General features: G+C 35.4%; 1 protein-coding gene across 1 annotated transcript in view; it reads left to right on the forward strand.

The window, feature by feature from the left end:
- Spt5 (Transcription elongation factor subunit Spt5) overlaps positions 1-21,467 on the forward strand; it is a 428,434-nt gene that overhangs the window by 288,991 nt on the left and 117,976 nt on the right. Inside the window, 1 exon segment of the mRNA XM_090408290.1 lies at positions 13,698-13,823. Coding sequence (XP_090264416.1) covers positions 13,698-13,823 — 126 coding nt within the window.

A 21,467-nucleotide genomic window follows, 5' to 3' on the forward strand; every position in this document is an offset into this window, starting at 1 on the left:
ATATTTGGAAAGAACTTGACATTGTTAGCATCCAGGAATGCATTAGCAGCGCTAATATCAGGTGGTATTGTCACTTAAACCGAATGGGAGAGGAAAGATTAGCTAAACAAGTGTTCTCTGCCAGGTTGGCAGGAAAAAGACCCAGAAGAAGACAAAGATATAGGTAGATTGATATGGTAAAAAGTGCCTTAGAAGATAGAAATATAAGCTTTGATAATGTTGCAGTCTTGACAGGTAACAGATTTATTTGGAGAAAAATTGTGGATAGGAAGTTAGTAATGATGTAAATTTTTCATGTAGTACTATTATATCCTATGCACCCCTTGAGGGTTTAAGTCAGGAATTTGATGATGAAAGAAATTTCATTATGAAAGAATAAAAGAAAAGAAACTTTCACAGGAAACCATAAATATGATGAAAAAGAGAAGAGATATGAAACAAGATAAAAACTCTAATTCAAAAATAGAATAATCAGAATTACGCAAAACTATCAGGAAAAGAGTAAAACATGAAATCAGAACTTATAACACTAGGAAAATCGAACTAATCACTGAAAATAACAAAAATATAAAAATTCTAAGCAGAAGCCTGATGATTGGAAACAAACACTTAGTAGCAATAAAAGAAAATAATGGTACAGTAACAAGAAATCCAAAAGGAATTATCAAAAGTCTGGAAGAATTTTACAAAGAACTTCATAAAGATCAATCAGATAACACTGTATGGGACAATAGAAGTAACTCCAATATTGAAAATAATTTTGAACAACCAATTATCTATAAAGAAGTACATGAAGCTATATACCAAATGAAAAATGGAAAAGCTCCACAAGCAGATGAAAATCCAAATTGAGTTAATAAAGATCCCTGGTCAAGTTAATGATAGTTCTATCTGAATTTCTTTTTCTGCTTGAAAATGTTATTTATTAACTACAGTCATGTAACACCATAAGTGAAATCTTCTTTTTCTCATCTTGCTGTTCAGTGTTATAAATAGGATTGATAGAAAGGAAGAGAAAACAGGAGAAAGATTGATAGAAAGAGATGAGTTAACATATTTTCTGTATTAAAAATAATCATCTTGAATGGCAAGCAATGCTGAGTAGAGTGATATGATCAAACATCGAAATGGGGAATTGGACAATGTGTACCTATGGTCAAACAGAAGGTCATTAACAAAGGCAGTTATTATTATTCAGATTAAGAGAGACCACCAGGGAATCAGACTCATGGAGGGAGGCCACTTACTACACACACCAGCTATCATACTTATTCTTGAATTCATTCACTCTGCTTGCATTCACACCATCCAATGGCAATTCATTCCAATCACGCAGCACCCTCTGAGAGAAAAATCTAGCCCTCATCCTCTTCTTAGTGGCCTTCCTTCTCGGCTTCCAAGGATGCCCTCTTCTCCCTTTCCCACCCTCCATAAATTGAAAAATTCCATCCATTGAAATCCTGTATGACCCTTTAAGAAGTTTGTAAGTCTCAATCATATCACACCTCTTTCTCCTGTTTGCTAGTGTGTGCAGTCTACAAATTCTCAATCTGTCTTCATAATCAGTATTCCACATTCCTGATATTATTTTTAGCACTCTCCTTTGTACTCTCTCCAATATAGCAGAATCACAACGGAAACCAGGAGACCAGACTTGTGCACAGTAGACCAAGTGAGATGTTATCAAGGCTTTGTAAAGAGACAAAACGATAGCCTTATCTTACATGTGAACGTTTCAGCATTGCAATTATCTTTTGAGTTGTATTTGCAATCTTTGCCACGTGGCCCCTGAACTTCCATTTCCTATTCACTAACTCTCCAAGATCCCCAGCCTCATCAGTTTCTTCTAACGTAATCCCACCAATATAATACGATCCATTTCCCTCTGCATATAATTCCAGCCTATTCAAATCATTCTGCAAGTACTGCATATCAGCAGCATTCCCAATTATCTTACCGAGCTTTGCATCATCAGCAAATAGCTGTATGTCGCTTGCCAAATCCTTTCCAATGTCATTAATGTATAGATTGAATAATAGTGGACTAAGCACAGATCCTTGTGGTACACCACTTGTTATTTATTTTTATTTTTTTTTATATTAATCTTTGTACTGGTTATGGGCAGTACTACCCTTACATTACGGCCAGACATCTCTTCCATATTTGATATAGGCCTATGCCTTTACAAGTGTTTTAACCTATGCCTGTTCTGGTTATCATTGTAGTCATTCTCTGGTGGCAACGCCATGCCACCAGTGTGCCCTGTAGGGCCCTCAAGGAAAGAACTTTTATATCCTTCTGTGCTATCTTTCCTTCTTCTAACTATCTGCGCTCCATATGGCATGTAAAGAGATGGTGGCGCTGGTAACCCTCGGAGTTGATCCATGCTCCTCCTGTCTCTTACTAACTAGATCTTGGTTATTCTTATAATAGTTTACCTTATTATTGTGGCTATAGGCTGTGGGCACCCTATTCCCACCACCTGTGCATCAACTACCTAAACATCACCATCTCTTTTAATCACCAAGTCTGGCTTATGCAAACCCATGGAGGTCCTATAATGTGGTTCCACCGTGGTCTCCCAACCTTTGTTCTTAAAGTGGTTGTTCAGAATGGAGACCACAGCGTCGTGCCTCCACGTGTGGACCCCATGGGTGCGGAAGCAGCACTAGGCTGTGTGTGACAAAGTCTCACTGTAGTGGCAGCCAGCCCTACAGTTTGAGTCGTCACTACCCCATCGAGTTATGCAGACTCGAGTGGGTAGGGCATTGATCCTCGTCCTGATAAGGTCAATATACTCGAACCCAGCGAGGAATCTGGTGCCACGCTGATCTGATATTTGTCAATGCACTATCTCCAAAATATCTCAAAAAAATTGCAAACCTGTGTGCTAGTATTATGTTGTCACAACTGATATAATGATGCAATAAGATAAAGAGATAGCTCCGACTAAGGTTTCGCATCCCTGTATTGTCATTAATCTATATCCCGATCACTCACTCTCAAAAGTACAGTCTGGCTGGTGCAGTTGGGAAAAAAAAAAATTTTGCTAGACTGTAGAGTGTGAGAGATTGGGCACATCATAAACATAAAGCTGACGGCGATCAAAAATAAAGTCGACCATACGTGCGATAGAGATTAAAGCAAGGTAGGAAGTAGAAGAAAGGGAAAGTTAATAGAACGCAAGTGAGTGAAGAAATAAAGGTAAAAACTTTAGTCAATTTTACAAATACATAGGACATATAACATATATAATATAAAAAAGAAAAAAAAATAAAACTTTACATCCTGCCACTGCTCACTCCAAATCCACCTTCAGGCTAGCAATACTGGCATGCTATTTCTTGCAGGCTGTTCTCTCAAGCTCTGACCACAATTTTTGAACTCCAGTGGATCAGGACTTCCAGATGGCCAATCATTTGTGTGTTTTTCAGTAGAGAGAGAGAGTTGTATAGCTGTATGGGTTAACATACAGTGGGGAGATTATGAGAACTGTGTAGCTGTAATAACACTTCACAAAGTTGGAATACAACAACCTGTTGTTTTCTCACACTTAAAACACTTGGGATCAGTAGGTTGTTTTTGTACCCCATTAGTGGTGCTGTGCAGCCAATATTTGCATGTTTATCAGTAGAGAGAGAGAGAGTTGTATAGCTGTATGGGTTAACATACAGTGGGGAGATTATGAGAACTGTGTAGCTGTACAGCTACATGGTTCTCATAATCTCAATGGGTGTACATGATACTCTGATAATATTACACAATTTAGTTTACATCTAGCTTCCTTCCAACAATTTGGTTCAAAACTAATCTGCTATTTGTCATATCTCAAGTATTATCAGGTTATACAATTCAGTCTTCTAAGATACTACTAACTGCATCATTCCATATCAGTGGTTTCTAATCTTTGATCTTTTTTTTTTTAACCCACCTCTGATCTTTAAGTGAGAATTACTGTCAAGGTTTTTTGTATACACTGATAGTTTAGTGTTTTTGCTGATTTATCTTTATTCTGTGTTAATTAATTAACATGACTTCTCTGAATATTCTGTTTGGTATTTTCATACTTAATTTAAGTGAAATATTAAACTAGTTCTATAAATAATTGAGAATGCAACTGATATTTTATATGTTCCAGCCCTTTTGCATAGTTGTCTTTTTCTTGCTGATTTTCTGCATTAAAAAGACAACTTTGAAAAAAAGATAATTCGAGGGTGGTCTGAAAAGTTCTTGGCCTAACAATGAAAAAACGAATTTATAATTTCAAAATTATTTTTATTTTTCAACATCGTCTCCCTTAAGACTAATACATTTATTCCAGCGATTCTCCAGCACCATTATCCCATCCCTGTAGTGGTTATCAGTAAGATCTGCAAAATACCCCTCTACAGCTGCTATCACCTTCACCTCTTGATTTGAAGAAAAATGCTGAACAGCGAGGAAGAGTTTTAGTTTTGGGAAGAGATAGAAGTCAGAGGGAGCCAAATCTGGGGAATAGGGTGGATGTTCTAACAATTCATATTGCAGATCCCTTAATTTTCCCATTGCCAAAACACTTTTGAGGGTAGGTGCATTGTCCTGATGAAAGATGAATTTTTTCTTCTGCAAACCAGGTCTTTTCTCACAAATTTTTTTGTCTGGTCTGGTGAAAAGATCGGAATAATAAATAAAAAAGTGTAACCGGGGAATATTATTCCCCAATTACCCTTTTCAAGATAATTAATAAACAAAATGCCTTTAGCATCCCAAAATACCAATGCCATGACCTTTTCTGCTGATGGAACCGACTTTGCCTTCTTTGGCATTGAACAACCAGTTTTTGTCCACTATTTTGACTGCTGTTTGGATTCTGGTGTGTAATGGTGAATCCAAGTCTCATCCATAGTAATAAATCAATGCACAAAATCAGTTTTATTCTTGTTAAAACGCTCCAAGCACTGTTCAGAGATTTTCATGTGAGTGCGTTTTTGATCTGCTGTGAGCAAGTGCGGCACCCATCTTGCACAAAGCTTTTTGCATTTGCAATTCTTCATGCAAAATATATCCTACACATTCTTTTGAAATGCCTATAGTGTCAGCAATTTCACTCAACTCGACTTGTCATCATCCAGTACCATATCGTGCACTTGATCAATGATTTCTGGTGTTGTTACACTTTTTGTACGTCCTTCACGTGAATCATCTTGAAGGCTGGTATGGCCACGTTTAAAGAGTGCACATAAACTTTTATGAACTTCAAATGAATTTTTTTTGGCGTTAAATCTTCTTTTACAAAGAATTTTATAACGGCACGGTACTCAATTTTATTATGGATGCTTATGACAGATGTACCAACTTAGAATAATAAATCGTATTGATAGTGTTGGCCTTTATGGATGAGGCCGAGAACTTTTCAGACCACCCTCGTATTTACATCAGTAGCAGCAACTCTATGTTTTGCATGTTTTCTTATATTTAATTTGCCATTTTTAACAGAAAAATTGTCTAAATAGGAAAGGTTCTCCATTTAAAATGCAGTCAATTTTTCGATGTCCCCCCCTCTCTATTTTCCTAGGATTTTGTCTTTTTATTGCTGATTTTCATTCCAAATTTGCTACAGCAGTTATTCTATTTAGTTAACAAGGTTGTGGTGATTTGTACCAGATTTATTTAGCATTATTCTTGTCATACACCTCATTGCACATCCTTTAATCACCCAAACAGACATAATAATGAAATATATTAAATGTTTCATGCATAATTATTTTGTATCCATGTTATATTAATTTCAATGGACAACTCACATTTGTGTATTTATTGACATGTAAACACATTAAAGCTTTTTATATTTGTTAATTATAATTGCTAATTAACTGTTAAATAACTGTTAATTATAACTAATTTGTTAATTAATTATAATGTTGAATGTAGAGTAGATATTGCTTTGTATAATATCTCATTTACAAAACATGATAGTCATGTTCTGAAGATCATTTTTCTTGTCACCTTATTGTATGCATTTTCCAGTTGTATTCTCATGATTTCTCAACTGTTTGTCTTAAAGTAGAAATCTTATCCTGACAACCCCCTATTTGTTCTGAACCTAGCTTGTTCATAAGCCATGATTCCAGTAATGATCATGCCAGGATGTCAATCTTATGCCTGGGCCATGAAGGGATCTAAATGCTCAACTGTGTCTGGGCAGGATGCACATTTTCTACAATTCACCTTTTCAAAATCAGATTTGGAAAACAAAGCACTCAATACATATTAAATAAACCATTAGTTTGGTTTTGCTGTATGGATGATGTAGTTTTCTACTTGCTTTATGGCCTTTGATGCATTAAATACAATTTTAGCCCATTTAAAGAACCAACATCCAATAATACATTTTAAGATAGAAAAAGAAAGCAACATCCATCTCCTCTTTACCTATGGCATAACTATAAACAACTATAAAATTACATGATGACCATGGTTAAAGTTTAATACTGAAAATAACAGTACATCATCAGTGTATAGAAACAAGCAAATCAAAGAACAGGAATACAAGATACATACAACAGTTGGTTTACCAATTAAAAATGGTTGCTGTGAGCTAGATATCAAAATTAATGTTAATAAATAATAAAACTATTTTGAACATTCTCATTTTATATAAATCTCCCAAAATTTTGGGAGAGAGAGCGAGAGAGAATTGTTCTGATTCAGGTTATGCCAATCTAAAAAGGCTTCACAACTTTCTTTTAAAAGGTGTTCATTTAAAAGGCAATATTTTAAACTGCTCCTATGAAGAAGACTAGCTTCATCCCACTGTGTTTAGGATCAGTACTGTGCTGTGCCAGACCAGACTTTTGAGGTTTCATGTATTTAGTGTTGTAATGATGTTCATTTATTCTTTTTTCCATAGAACAGCCTATTCACCCAAAGTTTATTATATTATACTCACAAGGAATCTGGTAAACGTCAGCTAAAATACCAGAAATAAGGGATCCCTTATATTTCTGGTATCTCTGAAGTCATTGGTAGAATTTTGAAGAAGTAGCACTTTATTCTCCCATATTCTACGAACAAAATTTCACATCTATTACATCATATCGGCCATGTTTACCATATTCCTTGTGAATGTAATTTGACATACTTTGGACAGACAGGCCATTCTCTGGAAAAAAAATAATGGACATCACTATTACATTGAATATGTGAAACCACAAAAGTCAGGTCTGGCTTTTAGTATTGATGCTAAACACAGTATCTGGTGGGATTGAAGCTCATCTTCTCTATAGAAGCAATTTTAAATATGAATGCCTTTTCATAGAAAGTTGTGAAGACCTTTTACATCGGCCTGACCTGAATCAGAACGATTGTCTCTGTCCCAAAATTTTGGGAGATTAGCTTCAAAAGTTATTGCCCAGTTATACCCCCTTGATCAACAGACACAGCAAACTAAGCTCAAGAAACAAAATTCTACTGTACAAGACAGTGATCCATCCCACAATTATATATGCCTCCCCAGCCTGGAGCCATACCTCCAAGACAAACATCCTCAAGCTACAAAGACTACAGAACAAGTGCCTGCGAATGATACTGGATGCCCCGTGGTTCATCAGGGGAACGCCCAGATCCACCGGGACATAAATATCCCCAATCTCTCCACTACTACGCAATGTAAACATCAAAAATAGTTTTAATATTTTTGATATATTAAATTTATTAATATTTAAAAATATTTTTTAAAAATACATTTTTTTATTAATTTCTAGCTTGTGGCAATCATGTTTAATTGGTAAACCAATTGTTGTATCTAACCATGTATTCCTGTTCTTTGATTTGCTAGTTTCTGCACACTGATGATGTACTGTTGTTTTCAGTTTATTACTGTGTTATCATATAATTTTGTTGTTTAAGATCTGTCTCCCTTTTCTAGACATTACTGACTTGATTACCAAATGATTCATTATCCTTTTCTGTTTAAAAAAAATCCATATATATGGGAAGATATTTACATAAGCAATTACATCACCCCTCAGCCCAACAGTATAGCATTCTCAAAAAACTTAACGCTTGAGCTATGGCTATTTGTTCAAATGACACAGCTCTTGGAAATGAGCTCAGGTACCTATACCTATGAAACACATTTTCATAGGTCACTCTCCCTCCCAAGAAAAAAAAATCCTCCTTAGAACTAATACAAGATCACAGCAAAATAATTCCTTATATTCTAGGTACATCAGAAAAGATAGTTCAAGTTTCCAAGAAATATAATCTCCATGCCACTTTCAAACCACTTATTTTGCTAGCTACCTTCATCCTTTCTCCTAAGAATCATCTTTAACTTCTTGCACATCCTGGAGTGCATAAAGTTTCTTATACTTTGAACAGATTTGTAGATTGGTTAACATCTACCCTGAAGAACACAAACTACAACCAGAATCATCCACATGGCAAGTCAGCACTGGTAGGCCATGCTCTTGATATTTTTTCACACAAGATTAAATGGAAGAAGACATCTGTGCTATAAAGAAGTTACTACAGGTCTCGAGACTATTTTTAGAATCAACATCAGCTATAAGCACTCCCTCAACTGCCATAGCTGTATTATTTTGCCCAGGATCTGGGAAAAGTCATTCTGAGACCAAATATAACCTGATTTCTCCAAATTAACTTTATGGTTAATTTGCTCTTTGAGGGTGGTTTTAGGACATTAGTTCTTTTTCAGTTTCAATATCAATTGTTTCTACTATTATCTATTCTTGTACTATATGCTGGTTGCAGTTGTAATTTATGCTTTGATGATGCCATGTAAAAAGCTAGCGAGATATTAGTAAGTTCAATAAATAATTTTTTTTCCCTAATGGTGGTGTTTATACTACAAAACACTATTATGAATAAGAGTACTATGTGTGGTCAGGAAGGAAGAAAGATAGAAGAAATCTGAAGTGTTATATGAACACCTGGTGGTTTATCATAGGACTTGGAGAAAATTATTATTATTTTATTATTATTATTATTATTATATGACACCTCCAGGGAGTCCAAAGACTCATCGAGGAAGGGCACCTACTCTACTACTCTACAATTCTCTTGTCTCCACCACTCAATCCTCCAACTACAATGAACCACAACAACTTGCATCATTGACACCAACGCCATCTACTGCTCACCACCACTACAGTTTTCATAGACACCATGCTAGTATTTTCACGACAATTTTTTCCAAAAAAATGTGTTTAAGTTATTTTTTTATCCAACTTTCCAAACAACCCTTGTATACAGAGTAAGAGTATGGTGTTGAACAAAAGAGACACCAAATGTTTTCAAGATTGAGGAGGCTGTGGATTTAATATGTTCATGTCAGGAAATACCCAGGTGCAAATCAGCCCAAAAAGATAAATCTGATCCTTACTGGAGATCTGAATATTGTCAAAAGTAAAGGAGAGTGAAATGAGCTGTTTCTTATGAGAAGTGTTATAGGACCGTTATTTGGTAGCATTGAAGTTCTGGATTGTTCTGATCCCACTGCAGAATGATAAGGAGGTTGCTTTTGAAGAGACTAAAGGTGTTTTGCTTGCTATAACAATAATGACCCTTTACATACATTTTATCATATTACCATGTCAAGTTTTCTAGCCTGGTTGGCTGATTTAATAGTACCTGCTTTCCATCAAACAAACTACGAGTGCAGATATTTATCAGTGTCTTTAGGTGGGCGATACACTGGTGCGAGATCACCATCCTGCTTATTGGAATCTTGAAATGGCTTGAAATCTTGAAAAAGATGGATGTTTGGAGCAGGATTTCAGATTCCGTAGATAGTTGCCGGTATTGAGATCACTTGTTTTAAGATAATTAACGAGTTTAATAAAATATAACTCTAAGGTTTCACGAGTCATCAGACTGACATCATCTGGGGTATTAGCAAAAGTAGTACAGAAACGAGACTAGAAATAATTAAATAATTAAATAATGTATAAACACACATTATATGTTATCAGAACTTCACAATTCATACATATAAAGAAATGACTAGAATAAAAATGTTAAATTAATTACTGTATAACTAAATCACTTAAGGGATTGACAATGTAGATACGAATATAAATTAAATTACACTATAATAAATATTTCTGATATTTCCATCTTCAAAAGGAACTTACAAAAAAAGGCACGTGCACGTAGGCACTACAACACAGTAACTGAGAATGAAGTGATGAAGCTATTGTTCTCTTAAAAGTCCTGATGGTGCCCTATAGTGGGCTAAGTAGGTGTTCTTGGCCGTTGGGCTGAAGGTCTACTGATGTAAGCCTCCCAAATTTGGGGCAGTCTCATGCAACCAAATTTGTTGAGGTTTGGAGAGTTTCTTAGGGCTGAGGCTGATTTCATAAATAGTCTTTTGAATTTGTATTTGCTACGGTGTATGACTGTAGCTTTCTTCCACCGTATGCTGTGGCGTGTATCCAGAGCATGGTCTGCAAGACCAGAATAGCTTTACTTGTGAAAACGGATGTAGTCCTTGTGTCAACACTTAATTTTCTTCATTTCATTTATTGTACAATGAAGCCTGTGGAGAATTCATAACTAAACAAACACACGTAACCACAGTAATAAGTTTTAATAAGTAAATATTTCATCCTAAGTATCATAGGACATGCTGAATTCAGAGGTTCCCAAACTTTCTCAGTTCACAGCACTCTCATGTCTCAGTATTTTATTTTATTTACTTTTTTTTTTTTTTTTTGGTGCTCCTATTCAAAAAAAAAAAAAAACTGAACAGTTCTGTTTATTAACCAGTTAGTTCAAATTACTTACTAAGTATTTGTGTACTTAGTAAGTCCAAGTAGTTGTTTGAAAAAAATGTTCCCAAAAAACTGCATGCTGGAGGTTTGAAATGAAGAAAATCAAGTGTGAAAGATAAGTCTCTGTGATCACTTCTCAGAATTCGGAGAGTGATAAGGATAAAAAATTCTTCTTCTTCTGCAGCTTTTCCCACTTAAGTAGGGTCACTGTTTGTGGTGAGTGTCTTCCACAACTTCCTGTCTTGGGCTGTAGCGACATCCAAGTTCTTCATTCTCAAGTCCTCCTCCTCCACCATCTCCCTCCATCTCTTCTTTGGTCGTCCGCGCTTCCTCTTCCCCTGCACATCCATCTGCATGACCTTTCTTCCCACATACTCTTCCTCCCATCTCATCACATGACCAAACCATCTCAACCTTGCCTCCTGTATCTTTGCTCCAAGTTCATAACTTTCACTGTTCCCCTTATATAGTCATTTCTCGGATGATCCTTTCTGGTCACACCGCACATCCACCTAAGCATTCTCATCTCTGCTACCTCCATCCTGCTGATGTTATTTTTCCTCAGTTTCCAAAGCATACGTCATAGCTGGTCTCACTACTGTCCTGTAGATTTTGCCGTTTAGTTTGATTGGCACCCTCTTATCACATAGCGCTCTAGCCATCTCTCTCCAGTTCCTCCATCCTGCTTGTATCCTGCATCCCACTTCCTTCTCAGCCTCACCATCCTCTTTCATTGTTGAACCTAAGTATCTAAAGTCACTGACCTTCCTGATGACATTTCCTTCCAGCTCCAGATCTGTCTCCTGGCTGCCATCCACTTTGCAGCACATATACTCGGTCTTACTTCTGCTCAGTCTCATACCTCTCTCTTCCAATACTTTCCTCCAACTGTCCAGTTTGGCTGCCACTTCTTCTCTTGATTCTGCACACAGCACGATATCATCTGCATACAACATAGTCCAAGGCACGTCTTCTCTCACTTCCTCCGTCACCACCTCCATCACAATATTAAACAGGAACGGACTTAATGCTGACCCTTGATGCAAGCCAACTGTCACTGGAAAACTTTCTGTCTCTCCCAGCAGGTTTGAACTCTTGTCTTCACATTTCTGTACATCTGCTTTACCAACCTGATATATTTCTCCGATACCTTCTTCTCCCTCAGACACCTCCAGACTTCTTGCCTTAGCACTCTATCATACGCTTTCTCCAGATCAATAAATACCAGATGTTGTTCCTGTTGGATAAGGATAAAAAATTAATGTTACAAAATGCAATAAGGAAATGATGGATCTAATATCCACTTATACAATAAAGAAATTTTGAGCAAAGTAAAGTAGCTTCTCAATATGACTTTTCTTCTTTTGTATATGCTTTGTCCACATCAATTTATTCACATTTTTAAGTTAGAATATGGTATTAATAATGTCCTAAGAGCTATGCTCTGAATAGACATCTAACAAAGATAGTACTTGCCATTGTTATTAGCCCTACCCTTTCTCCAGGTTTTCCCAAAACATTTTGTCTTTGAAACATTGCTGTTTAGGTTTCCAACAAGAACTTCCTTTTTCTTTATGTCCTCTGTAATAAAAAAATTTGTCTACTATATTACAACCATTCATGGGACCATAAATCTGAATATTACATTATTTCAAATTCAATTTTTTTAAATTTTGCCACATCATTGTACATGAAAGTGGTTACCATTCAATAAATGTATCTATTTATTTACTGCTGATCACTGTAGCCATTTTCTAGCAAGACCTCACCATTTATTCTGGCTGAGAAAGGAATATTTCAGAAACTCTATGCATCATGCATAAAAGCTATATTGAGGAATATTAATTGCTGAAGAAGTAATTATATTCCCTGCAACTTCTTCTAAAACAATGTTTAAAAGATGGTACTAGGAATCTGTTATTAAGCTACTTGGAATATACTGTTTATGCTATCACATTTATAACATGTTATAGTGTTAAAGAGTAGCACTCTTGACTTAGTATTTTATCTACAGTTTCTTTTTATCAATGTGGTGCTAAAAAAGAAAGTTTCTTTTTTAGCGCCACTACTTTTTGTTAATGACATCGATGGTAACTATTTTCGATTCTGTTGAGTATGAAGTTGTTCTAGTAGCTGACTTTTCAGTGTTTGCCTAGTTCTTTGATGGAGACATGAGAGTTATGTAACCTGGTGACAACATATTTGGGTACAATGTCTTATGTTGTACTATTATAATGTATAATAGTACAATTTAGCCAAATCAGAATGCAGTTTTGATTTTTGTCTTATCTTTTGGATTTTTTTTTATCTCACTTCACCGGAATAGGATGTTATTTCTTTTTCTTATGACCATTACAGTTTTCAATTGTTTGCACTACTCTGTAATTGTTAGTGCCTATGTGTGTTATGCCAGTTTATTGTTCTCTGAAGATGCTAGAAATCCATTAATATTAGCAGCTAAATACAGTACTTTTTCTTACGATGTTGTTTTTACTAATGCTGATTGTAAGATGAAGCACTGCCAATAGCTTATCTTGTCTATATATATATTATTATGTCATCTTCTTCACCTGAATGTGTGTGTTAGGCTCGGTGGATTGTGATGGCTCAGTAACTGACTATATGTATTCATCTAATTATTGAGATAGCATGGTTATGCCTTTCTACTATGCTTACCAGTTGCATTTATCAGTTTTGCTCTCCTGCAAAACAAAAAAACTAAAATTCCCTGGAGGTAAAAACACTGCCACCTTTATATAAGACAGGGTAACTCATTTTCAGCAGTCCTTAGGCCTTTCACATTCTGGATAGAATTTTAACCTAGATTTTTTTCAATGAAAGGAACTTGAATTTATTAACTGGGCTGTGTAGACTTATTACTGTTAGTAGTTGTTATTTTTCAGTTACCTGTCTTTATTTCAGGAAGTGACTGTCAAACATCAAGCAGTTACAAAGAAAAAAGATACTCGTCGAGCTGTTGCTCTTGATTCTGAACAGAATAATATCCAAGTACGTGACATTGTCAAAGTTATTGATGGCCCACATTCAGTAAGCATTTTATACTTTTTGATTAATCTTTTCTCTAATCAGGTTTACAGTTATTACTAAAACAAATCTACTAATACATTATAAAAAATTTTAACAAATTTTTTATCTCAAAACTTTATGATAAAAAAAGAATGTAGGACTTTTTAAATGTACTGTTTGTTGACTCTTGTGCTAAAAATATTTCCTGTGATTGCTTCTAAAACAATGTTTAAAGAATGGTATAGAAGATAGTTCAAGAGTCTCATATTCAAAAAGAAGTTCGCTTATGTATTGCCAAAACTGTTTTCTTGGTCTTTCTGTGTGTCCATTAGTTGGCCTGTAGAGAACAAGAGCACTGAATGTAGATGAAGGTGGATTCTAAGTTGCATTCTTCAAAAGTTATTCCATACTCATTTCCTGTGAATCTGAATACATAATCAAGGGTAATAATAAAAAAGATATGGTGCCAAAGAGTCTCCCTGAAGAATCTAATGGAAAGAAAGCTCTCAGTCATCTCTCCATTAACTCTTCCATGATAATTCTGGTACAGTTATGCCATTACTTTGATTGTTGTTAGGGGTATATTCCATAATAAGTGAGAATTTTTAACATCCATTGTGTTGATTGAATCGAAGGCTTTTGAGGTTGCTAGAATGATCATTCTAGCAACCTTCTAAGGCAGTGGATGTGTTTAATAGTGTTTCTCTTTTTCAAGAAATCTGCCTGATTTTTTGAGTAGAAGAGGTGTTACATAACTTTCGTTCAGTTTAGGAGCAACCTATTGTAGATTTTCAGTGTAGTAGGTAGCATGATTTCTCTATAATTTTCTGCGTTGTTCAGATTTTTTTTTGGGGGGGGGGTATTATGAGGCCTTCTCTCCATTGTGATGGAATATTGCAGCGTTTCTCAACTGTAAAATGCCTAAAACAATTCTGCGGACCACTAAGTTACAGAGGCGTAGCTGGAGGGGGGGGGGAATCCACCCCTGGCAGTGCCTTCTTTGGCGTTTATGAAATCTTGCCTTATTGTCTATAAAACAGCAACTGAGTGATGAAATAGATTTCGACAATGTGATCGACGATTTTGCAACAGAAAAGCAAGAAAAATAACATTTTAGAATGTTGGAATTAAAGTTTTACTTCAAAAATAAACATAGTGTTTTTAATTTATTTCCCTATACGTCGTTTTGACTTTTTTGTAATTTTTTTAAAAAAACCTATGTAGGAATTACCAAAGTTCGGAAAAACTGTGCCATTTATAACAATAAATCTAAAAGCATGTTTCGAATACGTATGGAAACATAATTAAATTGGAAGTAAACGATTAAGAGTGTATCATCATTGAACAAAGTTTTAATTTTTATTAAACAAATAAATAAGATGATATAATTATAATACTACTTACTTTTAATGAGATGGTTGAGCTTCTTGGCCCTTGCAGAGTTGCTGGATATCTGGCTCAATATTGGTCAACTTCAGTCGAAGATCGGCACACACACACACACACACACCAAGACAATTTCTGTATTTTGTTTTTATTTGAAGGAGCGATGAAAATCCTTTCTCACAAAGACAGGTTGTAGAAAACTGCAGGACGATTTTCTGCTTCTTCAGATAATTTCGGAAATTCACTTCTCACTGAAGGCGAGATCCAAAATCGAGCCAAACCAAGATCACGGAAGTGCATTTTAAGTCCACTGTCACTTGAAAGCTCAATTAACTGTTCCTTTTTCGATAACGAAAGATCGTTCTCGTGACTGCAAACCTGAAATGGATCGTGAACCCACAGAAATTTCTTATAAAAGTTATTCAGAAAATATGTTTCAAAATTCCTTTTCAGGTTTTTGAGGTGGTCACAAACCCTTTCCACAAACTCAGAATGAACAAAAATATTATTTTCCACTAAAAAGGATTCCAATGTTGGAAAAGGTGCAGATTGTCTGTCTTTTACATAATTAATCCATAAAACCAGATTTTTCTCGAATGCCTTTATTTTGTCGTAGGCATCAAGAACAGGTAAAAAATTTCCCTGAAGGGAGAGATTTAGTTCCTTTAATTTCGAAAAATTGTCTGAAAGATAGGATAGTGTTGATAACCATGCTTCGTCAAAGTGATGCAAAATCAGAATTACGTTCATTTACAAATAATAAAACTTCGTGCCTTAATTGAAATAACCTTGTTAGTACTTTGCCCCTGAAAAGCCAGCGAATTTCAGAATGAAGCAAAAGTTGTGTATATTCACTGCCCATTTCATCGCAGAGTACTGAAAATAACCTGTTATTTAACAGTCGAGCTTTAATAAAATTAACTAGCTTGACAGTGTTCTATAGCATAGTTTTAAATTCTGGTGGCATTCCATTGGAAGCTAACGCTTCCCTCTGTATGAAACAATGCACCCAATTCATATCTGGAGCTACTTCTTTGACCTATATAGAGAGAGAAATTAGTCGGAACACTAAATTAGCTGTATACAAGACAGTTCTCAAATCAGTTTTAACTTATAGATCTGAGAGCTGGGTCAGAAGTAAAACACTTGACCACAGATATGAGAGTCCTGAGAAAGATTATAGGTGTGAACAAATGGCATCAATGGCAATATCATATTAAAAACGAGGATATTAGGAAAGAACTTGACATTGTCAGCATCCAGGAATGCGTTAGCAGAGCTAATCTCAGGTGGTATGGTCGCTTAAATAGAATGGGAGAGGAAAGATTAGCAAAACAAGTGTTCTCTGCCAGGTTGGCAGCAAAACGACCCAGAGGAAGACCAAGATATAGGTGGATTGATACGGTACAAAGTGCCTTAAACGATAGAAATATAAGATCTGATAATGTTGGAGTCTTGACAAGTAACAGACTGATTTGGAGGAAAATTGTAGATAGAAAATTAATAATGATGTAATTTTTTTTCATGTAGTACTATCATATCCTGTACACCCCTTGAGGGTACATGGCAGGAAGTTGATGATGATGATGATGACATCTTTGACTTTAGAAACAACCCTACTATGCCTGCCTGTAAGAGCTCCATCTGAACAGAAGCCTATACATTTTTCCCACTGGATCCCTTTGTGTATTATGTAATTATTGAGAGTGTGAAATATTTCTTCTCCAGTTGTTTGGGATGATAAAGTTTTACAAAACAGAATATCATCATGAATGTTGTTATCATGCGCATATCTTATGTATCATATTAACTGCGCATCATTTGTAACATCAGTAGTCTCGTCTATTTGTAACGCATAATAAGGGCTCTTCTTTACTCTTTCGATTAACTGAGATTCTATTTCACCTGACATATCATAAATTCTGCGACCAACAGTGTCATTTGAAAGAGGAATGAAATCAACATCTTTTAGTAACTTGTTGCCAAACATAGTTTTTACCACATCTTTTATAGCTGGAAGTAGTAAATTTTCCCTGATACAATGAGGTCCTGTTTTATGCACAAACTTAAGAGATAGGATGCTTCCAGAGCTTTGCTATTAATGGAACCCATGGCTGAAATTATATCTTTCCCATGATTGAATGTCCCTAAGCGTTTTTTTTTTTTTTTTTTGGGGGGGAAAATTTGGAGAAAAAAAGCAAAGCTAATAATAATGGCAAATATCTGTTGGATTTCTGCTCAGGACATGGACTGGTTATTACTAACACCATGTTCCAACATAAAAATGTGCACAAATTCACATGGAGAGAAGAGGCTAGGAATAAAAAAAGTCTCATTGACTATGTTCCTGTCGATAGTGATGTTTTCTCCCAGGTGCAGGACACCAGAGTGTACAGAGGATTTGAAATTGGAAGTGATCACTATTTAGTCTTGAGCAGGATAAAATTGAATTTCATATTGAAAAGAATAACATGTAAGAAAGTTTTAAAGCGAATAAAAGTTGAGCAGCTCTCAGATGTGAACTGTAGACTGAAATACACAAAGATTATTGAAGAAAAAATGAAAGAGTTTGATAACAGGAATCAAACCTTGGAGATTCATTGGCAAACTCTGAAGAAAACATTGATTGATTCTGCCAGAGAGGCATGTGGTGAGGTTGTCTGCAAGGATAGAAAAATCAGAACTCCCTGGTGGACACAGGAAGTTAAAGAGGCAGTGAAGGAAAAGAAGAAAGCATACCAAAAGTTCCTGTCAAATAAGTCAGCTTGTGCTCTTAGAGAACATAGAGACAAATGCAAGAATGCTAAACACTGTGTAAAACTAGCTAAACAAAAGTCATGGGAAGACTTTGGCAAGAATATAGAAAATAAATATCAAGAAGGTGGCAAAATATTCTGGAGGTTGTTGAAGAAGCTTAAGAATGGAGGAAAGAGTGCTGTAAAAGGAATTAGAGATGATAAAAGTGACATGAAAACAGGAGAAAAAGATATCCTTGAAGTATGGAGTAATTACTTTGAAAAACTGCTAAATGAAACAAGCAGTGATGACAGCACAGTAGTAAAAAACACTGACCAGGCATGCCGTCAGGAATACATATCCCTACTTGAAGTAGAAAAAGCCATCAAAGGCTTGAAATGTGGAAAGGCAGCAGGAGTAGATGATATTCGACCAGAAATGCTGAAATATGGTGGTATAAAGGTCTTACAGTGGCTGCACTGCATAGTTCAGAAAGCCTGGACAGAGGGACGAATTCCCGATGATTGGAGTAGAGCTCTCATAGTACCCATATATAAAAAGGGAAATAAAACTGCATGTGAGAATTACAGAGGTATTTCCCTACTGAGTGTTTCTGGCAAGATTTATGCGAGTATACTTGAGAAACGGTTGAGAAGAATTCTGGAAGAAAAGCTTGGTGAAGAACAAGCTGGATTCAGGCCAAATAGAGGCTGTCAGGATCAGATCTTCACAAATAGTCGAGAAAGCATGGGAATATAACAGAGATCTGTATTTAAGTTTTGTCGATCTGGAAAAGGCATATGACAAGGTGCCAAGAGAGAAGCTATTCAATACGCTGCAGTTATATGGTGTGAATGGGGCATTATATCAAGCAATACTTAGTCTTTATTTGAGTTGTAAGTCAGCAGTTAGAATTGAAGGAAGTACAGGAAGATGGTTTAATGTTAAATCTGGTGTGAGACAAGGATGTACATTATCCCTTCTGTTATTCATTATCTATATGGATCATATTATGAAGGAAAGTGGTATTAAACATGATATCAAAATTGGAGATGTTAATGTCAGCTCTTTGCTTTATGCGGATGATGTTATACTTCTAAATAAATCTGCTACAAGTCTGCAAGATTCTCTGACTAAATTGAATAGCTGTTGTAATAGATATGGTATGAAGGTCAGCAATAAAAAGACAAAGACAATGAAAATAGGCAGAATCATTGAAAGTGTCAACTGTGTTGTGAATGGAGAACCTGTGGAACAAGTAAAACATTTCAGCTATTTAGGCGATTTTTACTGAAGATGGTAAATTAAATATAGAAATAGACAACAGAATCAGCAAAGCTGGTATGGTGGGAAGTCAATTGAATAAATTCATATGGAATAAGAGAGAAATTAGTCGGAACATTAAATTAGCTGTATACACAGTGTTTAAACCAGTTTTAACTTATGGATCTGAGAGCTTGGTCAGAAGTAAAACACTTGACTAAAGACTAGAGACCACAGATATGAGAGTCCTGAGAAAGATTATAGGTGTGAACAAATGGCATCAATGGCAATATCATATTAAAAACGAGGATATTAGGAAAGAACTGGGCATTGTCAGCATCCAGGAATGTGTTAGCAGAGCTAATCTCAGGTGGTATGGTCACTTAAACAGAATGGGTGAGGAAAGATTAGCAAAACAAGTGTTCTCTGACAGGTTGGCAGCAAAATGACCCAGAGGAAGACCAAGATATAGGTGGATTGATGCAGTACAAAGTGCTTTAGACGATAGAAATATAAGTTCTGATAATGTCGGAGTCTTGACAAGTAACAGACTGATTTGGAGGAAAATTGTAGATAGGAAATTAATAATGATGTAATTTTTTTCATGTAGTGCTATCATATCCTGTACACCCCTTGAGGGTACATGGCAGGAATTTGATGATGATGATGATGATGAAGCATCGCTGAAAAAATTCAATTAGCTTATTTTTCACATCACAATGTTTAGTTTCTAAATGTCATCGGAGTTTCGCAGGTTCCATGCACTCGTTTGACAACACCTCATAACACAAAACACATTGAGGTTTCTGTTCGCTTTCATCTCCACACCAAGTAAACCTGAATTCCAAATATACACTGTTATATTTCCTACTGTATTTTTTCTTTGAAATGCTTATTTCTTCTACTTTAATAGTATCAGATTCACTGGCCGTTACAATACGTGTATTACAATTAGGGTTAGCATTACCTGTTTCATTTGCTCTTCTTTTCAAAGTCCTAGTTCTAAGCCACTTTTCCATTATTAAAAAACTTTCTGAAAAATATATAAATATTGCGGTTAACTCACGACACACTTTGTTCAAGTATCACTTAACACTTCTGAAGATATACTGAGCCTTGGTTGAAGGAAACCTTCAATAATAAAAATCAATACACAAGCAATTGGTTGAAATGTGGATAACACATGTTCACTTCAAATCTGACAAAACAGCAAGGGGAGGTGGAAGCAATAAACTAAATTGTTTTTCACTTTACCCCTCTTTTATTATTCGTCATTCTGCAGCTACAAATTTAGCGGCAGAATGAAGAATAATAAAATGGGTGAAGTGAAAAAAACAATATAATTTTATTGCTTATGCATTTGAAGATTCTGACGCTATTTGTTTGTTTTTTAAGGCTCCATTTGATTTGAATAATTTTTACTTACTTATTCAATTTTAATTTGTTTTGTTTGGATAATTTAAAAAAAATATTTATTTAATTAATTTAAGTCTGGCTGCGGACCACCTGTCCCATCGTCGCATACCACAGGTTGAGAAACACTGGAATATTGGATGAAGTTAGAGCTGTATTACAGATATTTAACAGTTGTTTCCAAAGCTATTTTCCTCTGTGTTTAATGGTTTCTAATGTTATACCATCCAATCCAGGTGCTTTCTTGATGTTTTGGATTTTTAGTGCAGTTTCAAACACATTATTTCTGGCAAAGCACCTGTAGTGAAGTTTACTGATGAGTTGTTCAATAGTTTTTCGAAATGGTTCCACACTAGGAGTTCATTTTTGTCTGCAGGTATCTCTTGTCATTTTTAGCTTTTCTTCTTAGTCATTTAGGCTTCCTTTCCTAGGTGCATAAGGAATTAGCTACCTAGTTGATTTCTCTGGTTTTATAGGTGATTTAATATAGTTTTAGCCCTTGATGTGGTTCTTCTTGTCATTTCAAAAGGCTATATATATACTAGTTCTTTTAGTTGAGTATATAGATTGTGCTTGCTTTGATTCCTATATTGCTGCTTAATATAATCATCTTTCTTTAGTTCTTCAGTGGTTTGTGTTACCATTTCCTTTGAGAATTCTTGGTGACTAGAATTTTGTTTCTACTTCATGGATGAATTATATGAACAAAGGCTCTGGGATGGTTCTTCAAGCATTGGGCCTTCCGTTAGTTTGTTTTGTATTGCTACTTCATACTGAGTTTTTATAGTAGGAAGAGTTAGGTCATTCCAGTGATATTTATTTGTTATACTTTTTTTTTAGGTTTAAAAGCACTGAGACAAAGTTTTA

This window comes from Typopeltis vanoorti, chromosome 18 (assembly GCF_054136105.1).
Source record: "Typopeltis vanoorti isolate ZY-2024b chromosome 18, IOZ_Tvanoo_1.0, whole genome shotgun sequence".
NCBI classification, from domain to species: domain Eukaryota; kingdom Metazoa; phylum Arthropoda; class Arachnida; order Uropygi; family Thelyphonidae; genus Typopeltis; species Typopeltis vanoorti.